Below are 14,853 nucleotides of genomic sequence, written 5' to 3'. Positions count from 1 at the left end.
AGAAGCCTGACTGGGGACCTACCTGTCTCAGGTTACGCAGCTCTGCATTTGTACGCTCTTGCTTTGACTTTGCGATATCAAGTAACTCATCTTTCCTTTTCTCTCTCTCTGCTATGTAAGAACAAATATTATTAAAATATTTCTCATCAGTCATATCAACACAAACCTCTTCATTTCCAACAATTTAATGCTCAGCTAACATTTTTTCCCTCATTTCTGAATTTAAAAATTGCAAAAGAGGATGCTGGGAAGAGCTTTAATCTGACTAGATCCTACATCAAATGAGAAAATTTTCACAATATAATTAATGCCAAGTCAAAAAAAATGATTCAAAATTGTATCAACTCTAGGATCAAAATGCATGTGTGTTTGTATGTACAGACGCACAGAAAAAGTCTGAGAGCAAGTATACCAAGGTACTAAAAGAAGTTATATTTGGATGGCAGTATTAATGATGATGATTTTCCTCTCTTCTTTTTATCTTGGGCGGGCATTGGTTTCCAAATCTCTAGAATTAATATGTCTTACTCTAATTTTCAATTTTTTTCACATTACACAGGTAACCTATGAATGCATTTTCATTGTAAAAATCTAAAAGACACATTCTCTTTATTAACAGAAAAAAATAACATTACAAGGGGCGAAAAATCACTATTTTTAACAGCATGCAAATCAGTCTGCTACAGTAATTTCACAGGCCCTTCCGCTGTATTCTCACTGACCAAAGACCGTAGATAATTGTCCCTATGAGGCGCCCGCACAGGCAGACAAACTATTTCCACTTGAAGAACAGCCCAGCACTCCTTTAAAGACTTTCTATTGCTTGAAAACTCTTTTTATCTGATAGGTAATTAAGATTCAGAATTCTCTTTAATATACATGGTGATACATTTAATTTCTTAGTGCAAAAAGACAGAATAGAGAAGTAATTTTTTTTAATCTTCATTCTTTTACAACCATAAACATTTTGCTGAAACATGGACACTTCAGTATTACTAGAGCTGGGGCACGAGAAATCAATATTTTAAAAACAGGATCAGAAGTTGGTAAACGAGAACTCACAGAAAGGAAAGGATCTAAAGTGCTATACAAGGACTTATATCAGAAAACAATAAAATTAAGCTTAAGAAGAAACAATTTGATTCACATAAAAGTGAGAAATCAACAATAAATGCTTCACTTAAAAAAATCAGTATCTTTATAAGAAGTTCAAACTAAACGTATAAAACTACCCTCTCTCGCTACATGAATCCATTTTAAGTGAATCTGACGCAATCTAAATCAAAATTTACAATTTATATCTTTGGTTCTTCCATAAAACACCTTTTCCAAATATCATCTTTCTTGTGGATGAAAAGAATAAAAATATTTACTCTCACTCTCCATTTGGAACATCACAAAAACCACCTAAGGACAGAGGCGTGTACTGTGCTGTAGATTGCAGCCCCACCTACACAGCTATGCCGCAGTGTCTGCTGTGTCACAGGGGACCAAGCAGAGCAAACAGGGAGAGGGATCTGTGCACAGCCATCCCGCCCCCAGAAACACACTTAATGCTCAGCCCTTCCAATATGGGTCTGCAGCATTGTCTTACTTTTACGGTAATCCTGGTACACAAAATTGAGAACGTGAAGAAAAGGACAATAAGGAGCTCGCCTGGTGGCACAGCAGCTAAGTTTGCAAGCTACACTTTGGTGGCCTGGGTTTTGCCAGTTTGGATCCCGGGCACGGAGCTATGCACCGCTCCTCAAGCCATGCTGTGGCAGGCGTCCCACATATAAAACAGAGGAAGATGGGCACAGATGTTAGCTCAGGGCCAGTCTTCCTCAGCAAAAAGAGGAGGATTGGCAGCGAATGTTAGCTCAGGGCTAATCTTCAAAAAAAAAAGAAAAGAGAAGAAAAGCACAGTGAAAGCCCAGCTCCAGGTTTAAACTACTCTGTCTTTTCTATTCAATTCTGAATTTATTTCTTTGGATTAGACCATAGTCAATACCATTGATACCAATTAGACCATAGTCAACACCACAACAAAAAAATCATATAAATGTAGTGCACTTGCATTATTTATGTGGAATTGCATTTAGTTTATGTGAATTCAATTACATTCACAAAGAAAAAAATAAAAAAGGATGGGGCCAGCCCAGTGGCATAGTGGTTATGTTCATGCAGTCCCCTTCGGCAGCCCAGGGTTCACAGGTTCATATCCTGGATGCAGACCTACAGCTGCTTGTCAAGCCAGGCTGCAGCGGCATCTCACATACAAAATAGAGGAAGACTGGCACAGATGTTAGCTCAGTGACAATCTTCCTTAAGCAAAAAGAGGGAGATTGGCAATAGATATTAGCTCAGGGCCAATCTTCCTCACCAAAAGAAAAAAAGGAAGAAGAAGAAGAAGAAAGAAAAGAAAAAAGGAAACACAGCTACTCTAACAGTGGAAGTGATGCCCACAGTGCATCTGTGACTCTCAGATGGTCTCAATTCCACACGCCTCTCATATTAACAGCATTGTGACACACTGGGTATATTCCTAGTGTTCAGAGATACTTGTTTTGGATACAGCACAGCCCCTAAACAAAAGCCAACTATTTTATCTGGCACTCATGGGTCATTTTAAATATATTTGAGTTTTGCCTGAAGCTCTGACTTTAGAATAATCTATTGTTGTATAAGAGGCAACTTTACTGTAAATATAAATGTTTCCCTAAATCAGATGGTTTTCTACATGGCTGGGTTTACCTGAGAGATCAAAGTGGAGTAGGTCCACCTATTTCCACAAGTTGGTCACAGAGAACAAAGAGGTCTGGAACTCTGCTAAGAAACAGCACAATGGAAGGGGACTGGAAGTCTGGACCCTGCTAAACTTGGGTCAAGGCTCTGCCTTTCACTGACTGGGAGACCTCAGGCAAGGCACTCAGTCTCAGAGGCCTCATTGACAGGACTGTCAGGACCACAGAAATGTAAACCAGTATCACTGTTTTATTTGTAAACTTCTTATTAGCAATATGTACAAACAAACGAAACAGGTGTCTAAGCCTCCGTGAAGAACTTCATCTTCAACAAGAGGAAACAAAAGTTTTCAACTTAAAAGAAAAGCACACTTTTAAGACATCTTCCAACTTCAGATAATACATGTTAATTTTTAGCCATAGCCCCTGACAGCATAATACCATGTGAAGCCTTTTAAAATTATTTTTAGGCTTAATTCACTTTTTTTAAAAAAAATTTTATTTTTCCTTCTTCTCCCCAAAGCCCCCGGTACATAGTTGTATATTTTAGTCGTGGGTCCTTCTAGTTGTGGCATGTGGGATGCCGCCGCAGCATGGCTTGACACGCAGTGCCACGTCCGTGCAACCCCGGGCCACCGAAGCAGAGAGCACGAACTTAACCACTAGGCCACGGGGCCGGCCCCTTAATTCATGTTTATAATTCAAAAATACAAAAATTATTTTCAGACAGTGGTATGAGTAGAAAAGATGTTTACAAAACCAGCTTAGGAAATGATTTTTAAAAATTATTTCACAAAATGGATTATAGTGTTATCTAACAAATTTCATATACTTTACCTAGTAATACCTAATAGGATGTATGAGTAAAAAGTTATGAATCAAAAAGAAAGGAGGCTATTAAAATATCCTGTAAATATTTTTCCTTCGTCTGACCTCCCAGAGCGTTTTATTCACAGCATTTGTATATGTAGTACTAAATTCTCTGTGGGCCTATGAGCTTTTTGGCAACTGGCAGAGTGCCTGGCACACAAATGCTTATCCAAAGATTGTTTGAATTAAACTGTAAAGCTACAAATATATCCATATATATCTCTATAAAGATAGATACATATACGGACATATCTGTAAAGCTATCCATGTATATATCTTTAGCAGTATAAGAGACACTATTAAGGCGCAGCAATCCCAGAATTAATGGAATAGTGACCTCTAGTGGTAGAAAACCACATTTCCCCAATCTTTAATCACCCGAGATTAAAATTAAGAATTCCATTTTATTTGAAAAAAATATATAATACCGAATTTTGCCCTTTAACTTACAGAAATGTATTCTCGTCCTAGAAGGAAGGGCATTGTGGTTACGTATGAGAAGATTTGAAAAATGTTAATTTAATTTCTATTTGGAACTTTACCTCCAAATCTATGATTTTCATAACAAAAACTACCAAAATGAAAGCCGAATAAGAACTGCTTGGCCGGCAGGGACAGAGATAAGCTCTGTGTATCGGTGATTCTCAGCTGGGAGCGGTGAAACGGAGAGGCTCTCACTAGTGCAAACTCTGAGATACCGGGACACAGACGGGAGAACGCGGCTGGGGGGATGAACGCAATGTTCACGTTTATCAGAAAGGGACCTAAGTTAAACCTTATTAATAAATTTCCTTTTAAATCATGAAAAATTCATTCCCAACCCTATTATTTTAGGGTCATAATGATGTAACAAAACACATGAGTATTTTCCCAAATGTAATAATTACAGGTAATCTATTTGCGAAAATGGAAAAATGTTGAATTCCTAAATTTTATCTAGTATTTGCAAAAGTACAAATATCCTTCCTTCTCAATTCATAAGATTTTTTCTGAATGGATTTTTAAGCACAAGTACTATGTTTTTAGTGAGAGGTATAGTCACACACTCAGGTTAGAAGGGAGGGTAGTTCCTCATTTTATAGAAGAGGAAACAGTTAACTGGGAGGCACGATAATGCTTAAAATTCCCTGCCTGGTCCCTCCCCGCCACTTAAAGGATGTAAAAAACACAAACAGAAACTATTTTGAAAGAGGTTTGTAATTCCTTAGCCTGTCATAGCAGTATCGTAGAAAGTTTAGGTTGCAAATATATAACTATTCAATCACTTAAACTAATTATCTATTTTTACCAGTAAAAATCAATTCATCATGCAGGCAACTATTCTCTTGCTTGAGGCGAATGATCTCTTCTCGTTGTTCATTATTTTCTGTTGTCTTTTCATTTAGATCCTCTTTACAAATAGAAGAAAAAAAGTCCTCAATAAAATACTAGTCCTCAAATAAATACTAATTTCTGGAGAATACACACTATGAATACCTCTCATGTTCTCAGCACTCCCTTCCAAATAATATGAAGTCCTGCTGAATCTGCAGCCAAAATATGTTCCACATCCTGCATCTCACCGCGTCCCTGGCAAGGACCCTGCTGAGGCTTCCCTCTCTCTCACCTGACTGGTCTCCCCGCTCACCTTTGTCTCTCCTGTTACAGCCCACTGTCCACAGAGCAATCAGGGCAATCTTTAAAGAATAAAAATCTGCTCAAGTCACCTCTCTGTTAAAAGCCCTCCTACTCCACCTAGGATGAAGTCCAAACTCGTAACCTTAAGCCCTGCATGGCCTGGCCCTGCCTGTCACTCTCCTCTCCTTTTGTTCTGTTCCTTGAGCAGGTCCCAAGCTCAAAAGCCGCCCTAGGGATTTTGCATTTGCTGTTCCCTCTGCACAGAAGATTCTTGGCCCAGATCTTCACACGGCTGGTTCCTCCCATCAGCCAAGCTTCAGCTCAATCGTTGTCTTCAAAGATGTCTTCCCAGTCCACCCAAAGGAAATGACTCTATTTCCCTCACTTTCTAGTCCACTATCCATTACCTTGTTTTCCTTTTTTTTTTACAAAATGTTTTTAAAAAATATCGAATTTATAAAATAAGGCATAAATACTGATAAAACTGACTTCTGTTTACTTGAATATCTTACCTAGGTATACACAGCATTTAATAAATATTTATCGAACGTCTACACTGTACCCTGGGGGCTGTGCTATTAGCAGCAGATCCGAAAAAGAGACAAGAGAGTTTGCTCCTGCTGTCAAGGGGCTTACACTATGATTATGGTTTTAGCTGAAGCTACAAATGGAGACAAAACCTGTGATTTGCCACAAGTCAGGGCATCATAAGAACAAGATTTTAGAAGGCTGAGTCTTTTCAATTAAATTAGCCACGATAAACTATCACAATTTCAACAGCGACTCACTGCTTCACGAGGCACCCCACTAGACAGAGGGAAGAGTAACATCCACGACATAGAATGGCTTTGTCATTCTAAGGTTTCCTGTTCCACAGTGGGACGCGGTCTTCGTGTCTGATGTGATCACCGTTTATAAAATATGATACTATGGGTGCAGATTTAAGACTAAAATGATAGGTTCTCAGTCCAACTGTTCACTCTGCTCCATAGTGGGGAAAGGCCAGAGAAAAGTGGGCCTACCTCCATACCCTTTGTAGACAAATTTAAATTTTAAATATTCAAGTGCATAGCACTAACCTATCTGGTATGCCCAGCCTTCATTCCATTATTAAACTTCAAATAATATTACTTAGAAAGAACAAATCATGGAGTTACTGTGAGAATGAAAACAGACAAGGAGAACCGAAAGGGAATTTTCAAAAATAAAACATGGCCCAAAAAGCCCTCTGGCAGACTGTGCTGTTGGTGGCAATTCCTCATTCCGCCCTGCATTCCTCCCACAATTTTTTTCAATTCTTCCCACAAAGGGGCAGAGGATATTTCTCTACCGCTTGACTTTGGGTTCAACCATGTGACTTGCTTTGGCCAACAGGCTGAACAAGGGGGAAGCGATGGTGTCAGGTCCTCATGTGCTTCTGCTGCTTCTTTTAAGCTTCTGCCTTCACCATGGGAAGAAATGCGCAGGCTAGCCCACTGGGGAGGAGATGACTAGACACATACAGCAGAGATGCCCCAGACGAGCAGCTCAGCTGGGCCCAATCGAGATCAGCCAATTCCTGTTTCGCCTCCAGATCCATGAGTGTATTAATGCTTACGACTGCATGACACTGAGATATTGTCGTTGGCTGTTACAAAGCATATATTAGCAATAGATAACTGGCACAGCCAAGGCAGGAATACTTTTAAAATATAATGTATTATGCAGTTTCCCCCAACTCTTTTGTTGATCTTGTAACACAAAAATTGCAGCATAATTCTAAACAAATGAAATGAATATTGCGTGGTAGGCCCCAAAGCCAGCAACAGACCTACTCTCAATCATAAGACTAAGTGAACCAAAACGAAGAAATATATTCCCAAAATAAAATGCTTAAATTGATGTCTCCTCCTTACCTTTTAATTTATTAATTTCGATCTTAAGTGCCTTCAATTTCTGCTTATAGTCTTGCTTTTCTTTCACGATACAACTCTCCACCATCTTAGCATCGCGTAAGGCATGTTCTAACAATTTAAATTTTCCTGAGCAGTCTGAAATGTGATTGACTGCCTCAATAATATCTTTGTCCTAAAAACGAAATTTGAAAACCATTCTATAAGATTTTTAAATTCTAACTAATCAATACAAAAAGATCACACTTACTAAGATCTATCTCACTGTGTGCCAGGTTTCGTTCTAAGCACTTCGCAAGTGTTAACTCCCTTAATGTTCAAAGTAACTCTCGGAGATAGGGACTATTGTTATCTCCACAAGACAGACAAGTCAACAGCAAACTGCCCACAGGGGCCAGCCCCGTGGCCAAGTGGTTAAGTTCCCACGCTCTGCTGCGGTGGCCCAGGGTTTTGCCAGTTTGAATCCTGGGCGCGGACATGGCAGCACTAGTCGGCCCATGCTGGGGTAGCGTCCCACATGCCACAACCAGAATGACCCACAACTAAAAATATACAACTATGTACCAGGGGGCTTTGGGGAGAAAAAGGAAAAATAAAGTCTTTAATAAACAAATAAATTGCCCACAGTTACACAACTAGTTAGTGATGGAGCCCTAATTTGAACCTAGTCAGCTGGTTCCAGAAACCATGCACAAACCATCATAGCTTATTGTCTGTCTCAGAAAGTTTAGAACCAGACAATTCAATTACCTAAAAAACTGAAATAGCAATAGGAGGGTGTCGGCCCTGGAAAGGGACTTATTCTCTGTATTACAGATAAATCCCATGGGCCCCGCGCTCCCTCCCTTTCTTTTCAGCTTGTTAAAATGACAGACTCCAAGACCTCACCCCAAACCTACTCAAATCAGAAACTCTTATTGTTGAGGTGGTTGTTTTAATTACAAAAAAGCTATCCATTTGCTGAAGAGCAATTCAAGCAATATCTGAAAGAATAAAAATAATAAGTAAAAGTTCTCTCCCTTCACTACTCACCTGACATAACTGTTTAAATTAGCAGGTTTTACCCCCGCTTAAGCAGATGCATAGAAGCGTTTCTGCTACAGCATCAAATACACCTTCCTGAAAAACCTCCCAGTCTGTACCCTCACACTAGGAGGACTTATGGGAAAAACAGGGTTGGGCAGACCATTCCAAAAACCAACGGAAATTTGTGATCAGTTCAGTAACGAAAAACAACAGTCCTAACGAACACAGTTTATAAATATGAACCGTTTGGAAAATGCCAGTGTAGACCTAACAGTCAATCCTTTTCGGGCTTAAACCTGAGACCCCTTCTTCCTCTTTTGTAAGTATGTCCTGGAGGGCATTTGTTTCTCATAGAGACCATTTTCATCAAAATAAAAATTCTAATTCTGGAAATACAGCCTTCTTAACCAATCCACTTTTTTCATGCAGGGGAAATGCCTCTGCAGCACCTGCGTTAGTAATCACAGCTTTGCCAGGGAGTTGCTGCGATGGAAACCATAGTGGTTGCTGAAGTCTCTAAACCGGTCAGTTCTTGACTAAAGACAATTCTGTAGATATTAACATTTTCTCTTGAATTTTAAGAAAGCTTGCCCGTGATCACTTCCAAACATTAATGTGCTGGGAAAAGCCACAGATGAATTAGCATGGGTTGTCCCAATATACCAACATTATTCCCCTACTCACCAGGTATCAAAAACACGTGTTACAGAAGAGACTGTTCATCAATCACTGTTTATGGCACCTTAGTGACCATATCAATGCTTGATTGCTAACAGTTTTTCTCTCCATTTTAAAAAAACATTAACAAGCAATCTGACTGTCAGTGACTTCACGAGACTTAATAATGGATGCCTTGGAAGAAAACACGTTAATCCAGCCATGCTATACCATGGAATGGGCCTTGGAGACAGAGACCAAAAGTGGAGTCCTGCCTCCTCTCTCAATGCCTTGGGGACATCATTTTTAACTTGTTTCCCTCATTTCTAAAACTAGAATTTAAAAAGAGAGACCAACGTTGGTAGCTGAGTTGCTATGGGCTTATGTAAGATAATGTATATGACCATAATTTATAAACTACAAAGTGCCCTGGCAATGGAGGTATTATTGTGAATTACCTTTAGCTTTATCATGGTAGTGAGAGCCTGCTCTCGAGCTTGTAATTGTCCTACCTGAGCAGAAAGTTCCATTAATGTGTTGCTGAGGTTTTCATTTCTAGCCTACAAGAGAACAACACATAAAATACTAATTGAGTCATTTAAAAGCTTTCATTACTATCACCAGCCACAATCTGTGCTTATTTTTCTGTTTATTTAACTTTTTTTAGTAACAAAGTGGGCTAAATAAGCAGTCGTCAACAAGGAATACAAATGTTGATTTCGCCATGACCTCTAACATCCTCTCAATACTCGTGTTTGCCCAACTGAGTTATACTGGTTATGTTTATAAACAATCTATAATTCTAGCTTGGCAAGAAAGAGGAAAATGAATGAAAGAATGAAAATTGGATTAGTAAGAAACTTCCTTTGGCAGTATAAAGAAGCATTAGTGAACTTCTGTGCATTTTTTTTAACTCTATGTTAAAAGAACTTCAGCTTCAAGTGGGGTATTCCCAGTTATCAGGGTTTTTTTAAACCATAGAACTATATCTGATATAATTATTTTGTACATGATGTATTTATTGGTTGGAAAAAAAGAACAATCAGGGTTTTTTAACGATATCTTCATAGAGGAAACTTAAATGCATATTACTAAGTGCAAGAAGCCAATCTGAAAAGGGTACATACTACATGATTCTAACTACAGTCATGCCCCACATAATACTTCAGTCAACAATGGTTGTCCCATAAGATTAATACCACATAGCCTAGGTGTGCAGCAGACTACATCATCTAGGTTTGTGTAAGGACACTTCACAATGTTTGCACAATGATGAAATCACCTAATGATGCTTTTCTCAGAATGTATCCCTGTCAGTAAGTGACTCGTGACTGTACATGACACTTTGGAAAAGGCAAAACTATGGACACAGTAAAAGAGATCAGTGGTTGCCAGGGGTTGTGGGAGGGAGGGATGGAGCACAGAGGATTTTTAGGGCAGGGAAACTATCCTGTATGATACTACAATGGTGCATACATGTCATTATAGATTTGTCAAAACCCATAGAATGTACAACACCAAGAACGAACCTTAACGTAAACTATGGACTTTGGGTGATAATGATGTGTCTGTGCAGATCCACTGATTATAACAAATGTACCACTGTGGTGCAGAATGTCCACAGTGGGGGGGCTGTGTGTGCGGGAGGGCCGAAGATGTATGAGAAATCTCTCTACGGTTTCACTCAATTTTGCTGTGAACCTAATACTGCTCTAAAAAATAAAGTTTATTAACTAAAAAAATAAAAAAACCCAAAAACTTCCTGCCATGCACTGAATTGCACCCCCGCCAAACGCATATGTTGAAGCTCTACCCTCCAGTGTGGTGGTATTTGGAGGGGGGGGCCTTTGAGCGTAACTAAGCGGAGGTGAGCTTGCTCACTCTCACTCCAGCACTTGAGGACACAGCAGGAAGGCGGCTGTCCACAAGTCAGGAAAAGAGCCCTCACCAGAAAGTGACCATGATGGCGCCTTGATCTTGGACCACCAGCCTCCAGAACTGTGAGGAAAGAACTCTCTGGTGTGTAAGCCACCCAGTCTAGGCCATTCAGTTACGGCAGCCCAAGCTGACTAATGCACTTCTGTTTTTAACTCAACACATCAGTAGATTACAGGATAGCTTTCACTTATTTTAGAGCTAGAAACTGTCTAGAATAGTAATCTGAAAAAATAAAAAAGGCATAAAATAAAATCTATACTATTATTATGAATTACTAAGACTCATTACCAAGATCTATACTGAATATCATTATGAAACAAGAATATGGAGGATATAACAACAACAAAAATAATGGCTTTCTCTCTGTGCCTCTCACAAAGCAAGAGCTCAAAAAGTATTTGATGACTGACCAGTTAGAACTGAAAACTGAAAACTGTCTTACAGATTTTATTCCCAGTACACCACTAACATGGTGTTGATTTTTGTTTATCATATCAGATAAGACACAATTATTTAGAAAGCATAATTTGAAGCTACCAAAACTTGATGATACGGATCTCAGACTTTGAAAAAGGCTTTCTAAAATAACCCATTGTTGATAAAACGATAGCCTTCTAAAACAAATGGCTAACAGTTAAAAAAGGGTTGTAACGAAGCTTCATCTCTAGCGCTGTGTAGCTAAGCAAAGCAGTACGATGAACACAAAACTATGATAGACGGATGCACGTACTTTCATACACACACAGATGCATTTTAATAGAAACATTTAAATCAATAAATGAAACAGACGGAACGTGGGGCTACCAACCTCAAGGTCTTCAGATAGGAGAGAGGAATGGGTCGCCTTTTGAACCATTTCCTGAAGCTGTAGCTGAGTCTTCTGAAGAACCGTCTGGCATTCCATTTGATTAGATTCAAGGGTTTTTACCTTCTTTGTGAGTGACTTGATTATTTCAGTTCTTTTATGTAGTTCACCTGAGGGAAACGTCATCAATAACTTATTCCTGGTCAGATCTGAAACTTAAAATGCATTATTTTCAAACACACATTTAAAAAGTAAGTGTGCTAAAGAATTTTTTAAAGGATAATTCTCTTTTTTTTCTTTTTCTTGGTGAGGAAGATTGGCCCTGAGCTAACATCTGTTGCCAATATTCCTCTTTTTGCTTGAGGAAGATTGTCGATGAGCTAACATTTGTGCTAATCTTCTTCTATTTTTTTGTATGTAGGATACCACCACAGGATGGTTTGATGAATGGTGTGTAGGTCTGTGTCCAGGATCCAAACCTGTGAACCCCGAGCCACCAAAGCAGAGTGCGAGAACTTAACCACTATACCACCTAGCCAGCCCCAGAATTAATTCTTCTTTTAAAAGTTTTATTATGAAATGCATGATACTGTACCCTAGTGAAGAAACAGAATACTGTCAGCAACCCAGAAGCCTCCCGTATGTCACTTCCTGAACACATTCTCTCCAATTTCCATTTTCCCAGCCACCACACTGATCTTTTTTTTTTTTTCTTTTTTTTTAAAGATTTTATTATTTCCTTTTTCTCCCCAAAGCCCCCTGGTACATAGTTGTATATTCTTCGTTGTGGGTTCTTCAGTTGTGGCATGTGGGACGCTGCCTCAGCGTGGTCCGACGAGCAGTGCCATGTCCGCACCCAGGACTCGAACCAACGAAACACTGGACCGCCTGCAGCAGAGCGCGTGAACTCAACCACTGGGCCACGGGGCCAGCCCCCCACCACACTGATCTTAATCATTTCCTTGCTTTTTATTATAGTTTTACCACCTATGACCACATCCCTAAAAATATAGTTTAATTTGAACCATACATAAATGGAATTATACTCTATGAATTCTTGTTTGCTTTTTTTCACTGAAGATTATGATCCTGAGATTTATCTATGTTGTTGTGTGTAACTCCTGTTTGTGCACTGTCATTGCTACATAATATTGCATTATGTGATTATGCCGAAATTTATTTCTCCATCCTACTATTGATGGTTGGGTGGGTTGTTTCCACTTGGCAGCTGTTATGAACAATGTCGCTCTGAATATTCTTGTTCACGTGTCTTGGTGCAATTTCGCCTGAGTTTCTCTAGAGCCTTGCTACTCAAAATGTGGTCCTTGGACCAGGAGCATTGACATCACCTGAGAACTTGTTAGAAATGCAGACTCTTAGGCCCCTGACCTATTGTATTAGAATCTACATATTAACAAGATCTTTCGGTAATTCATGTGTATATTAAAGTATGAGTACATTCCTAGAAGTGGAAATTCTAGGCCACAAGCTATGTATCTCTTCACCTTCACTATACACTGTTGAATGATTTTCCAAAGTAGTTGTACCAACTGACACTCCTACCAGCAGTGAATGAGGCTTCCCTTGGCTCCACACCTTTACTAATACCTGATATTTTTTGCCAGTCTGGTAAGTATAAAATGGTATCTCATTATGGTTTTAATTTGCATTTCCCTAATTACTAATGAGAATGAGAACCCTTTTACATATTTACTGGCCATTCAGTTTTCCACGAAAGGCCTATTCAAGTTTCTTACTCATTTTAAAACCAGACACTGATGGCTACATATAATCTGTTATCTTTCTTATTTAACATGTTCATATAAAGATATTATGTCCCATGTACAATTATATTAAACACTATGTTCATGTGTATATATATGGGACCAGGTATGGTCAGAGTAAAATCAGATGGTCATCAAAGAAACAAAAAAGATGCATATTTAGATTGTCATGTTTACAGGATCCTTTGCGTAATATAAGTAAAAAGAAGGAGCTGTATGGTTATCTTCCTATTAAACAGATCTAGTGTTTTCCCCTCTAATACACTCTAGTATTTTTTTTTTTCCTTAAAGACTGGCACCTGAGCTAACAACTGTTGCCAATCTTCTTCTTTTTTTTATTGCTTTTTTCTCCCCAATCCCCCCAGTACATAGTTGTATATTTTAGTTGTGGGTCCTTCTAGTTGTAGCATGTGGGACGCCGCCTCAGCATGGCCTGATGAGCGGTACCATGTCCGCACCCAGGATCAGAACCAGGGAAACCCTGGGCCACTGCAGCACAGTGTGCAAACTTAACCACTCGGCCGCGGGGCTGGCTCCTAATACATTCTAGTATTAATGTAGTGTCAGCAGAACATTCAGACTTTAGGGCAGCACTAAAGGGATGATAAAATTAAAATACCATAGGAAAGAAAATTTCTGCCAGCCACTTTTGACATTGCTGTAATTTTAAAAGATGATTGTTTTAGGTACTTAAGATCACGTTCAATACCGAAAGTTTAAAATCTTGGAGTCAGTTCAAGAGAAATGGCTAGCCTTGGCATCTTTATCCATATTCTACCTCAAAACCACGTTCCCTGAGATTCGCTCTTGCCGTGCCATGTGGGCTGGAGCTCTACCTGACACCCTTTTACAATGAAGTACTTTGTTTGTCGGACTGTGATTCACATTTATGTTTATCTGTTTGATCCTGAGGGTTCAGAAAGTCCTCCTCTCTTCAATTAAACTAAGCTCGGGGACAGCAAGGACTGTGTTGACACATTCCTTCTCTGTCTTTCCTGTGAGCCCTTCCAACGTGTTAGCATAGAGAAGTGCACAACGGATGTCGCTGAACATATTTCTGACCTTCTAATTTGCTGCAACGTTCTTCCAAAGTCAACACTTTCTGCCGATCCTCTTCCCATGAAAGAAGTTGTCTCTGATGGACTGCAACCATGTCATTGAGCTCTTTATCTCGGTCTTTTAATTCTCCAATGAGCAGCTGCAGCTCTTTCCGTTGTTTTTCGATAGTGGAATTCTCAACTTCTGACGCGATGTTCTAAACATACAAAGTCATTTTATATCAAAATAAGACTAATGAATAACATAAATTGGCCAAAGCATATTTTCCAAATAATTAGATCTTCTTTTGCTGCCAATTCAAGGTAGTTAAATTAACCAAGCGTTACTCACCGTTTATAACATGGCATCAAAATTATGCATATTTAAAGCAAGTTGGGGGCTGCCCTGTGGTGTAGTGGTTAAGTTCGGGGCGTTCTGCTTCAGTGGCCCAGGTTCACATGTTCAGATCCCGGGCGCAGACCTACACCAGTCATCAGCCA

The 14,853-nt window shown here is 39.3% G+C and overlaps 1 protein-coding gene across 7 annotated transcripts in view; it reads right to left on the bottom strand.

Moving 5' to 3' along the window:
- HIP1R (huntingtin interacting protein 1 related) overlaps positions 1 to 14,853 on the bottom strand; it is a 69,841-nt gene that overhangs the window by 52,395 nt on the left and 2,593 nt on the right. For 4 of the 7 annotated variants that reach the window (XR_011542447.1, XR_011542446.1, XR_011542445.1 and 1 more), the window contains exons 2-4: positions 14,378 to 14,570; positions 11,535 to 11,701; positions 9,247 to 9,348 (exon numbers count right to left, since the gene is read on the bottom strand). Coding sequence is in view for 4 of the 7 variants with exons in the window: in XM_070629162.1 (XP_070485263.1) it covers positions 9,247 to 9,348; positions 11,535 to 11,701; positions 14,378 to 14,570 (462 nt within the window). In the remaining 3 variants the exon portion in view is untranslated. Of the gene's footprint in view, positions 1 to 22; positions 112 to 4,884; positions 4,987 to 7,108; positions 7,281 to 9,246; positions 9,349 to 11,534; positions 11,702 to 14,377; positions 14,571 to 14,704; positions 14,727 to 14,853 lie in introns of those variants that run through there. The other 3 variants (XM_008518472.2, XM_070629164.1, XM_070629165.1) reach the window with 3 other exon arrangements.

This window comes from Equus przewalskii, chromosome 7, assembly GCF_037783145.1.
Source record: "Equus przewalskii isolate Varuska chromosome 7, EquPr2, whole genome shotgun sequence".
NCBI lineage: Eukaryota > Metazoa > Chordata > Mammalia > Perissodactyla > Equidae > Equus > Equus przewalskii.
The sequence above is the reverse complement of the archived record's forward strand: the minus strand, read 5'-3'. Positions and strand labels throughout refer to the sequence as shown.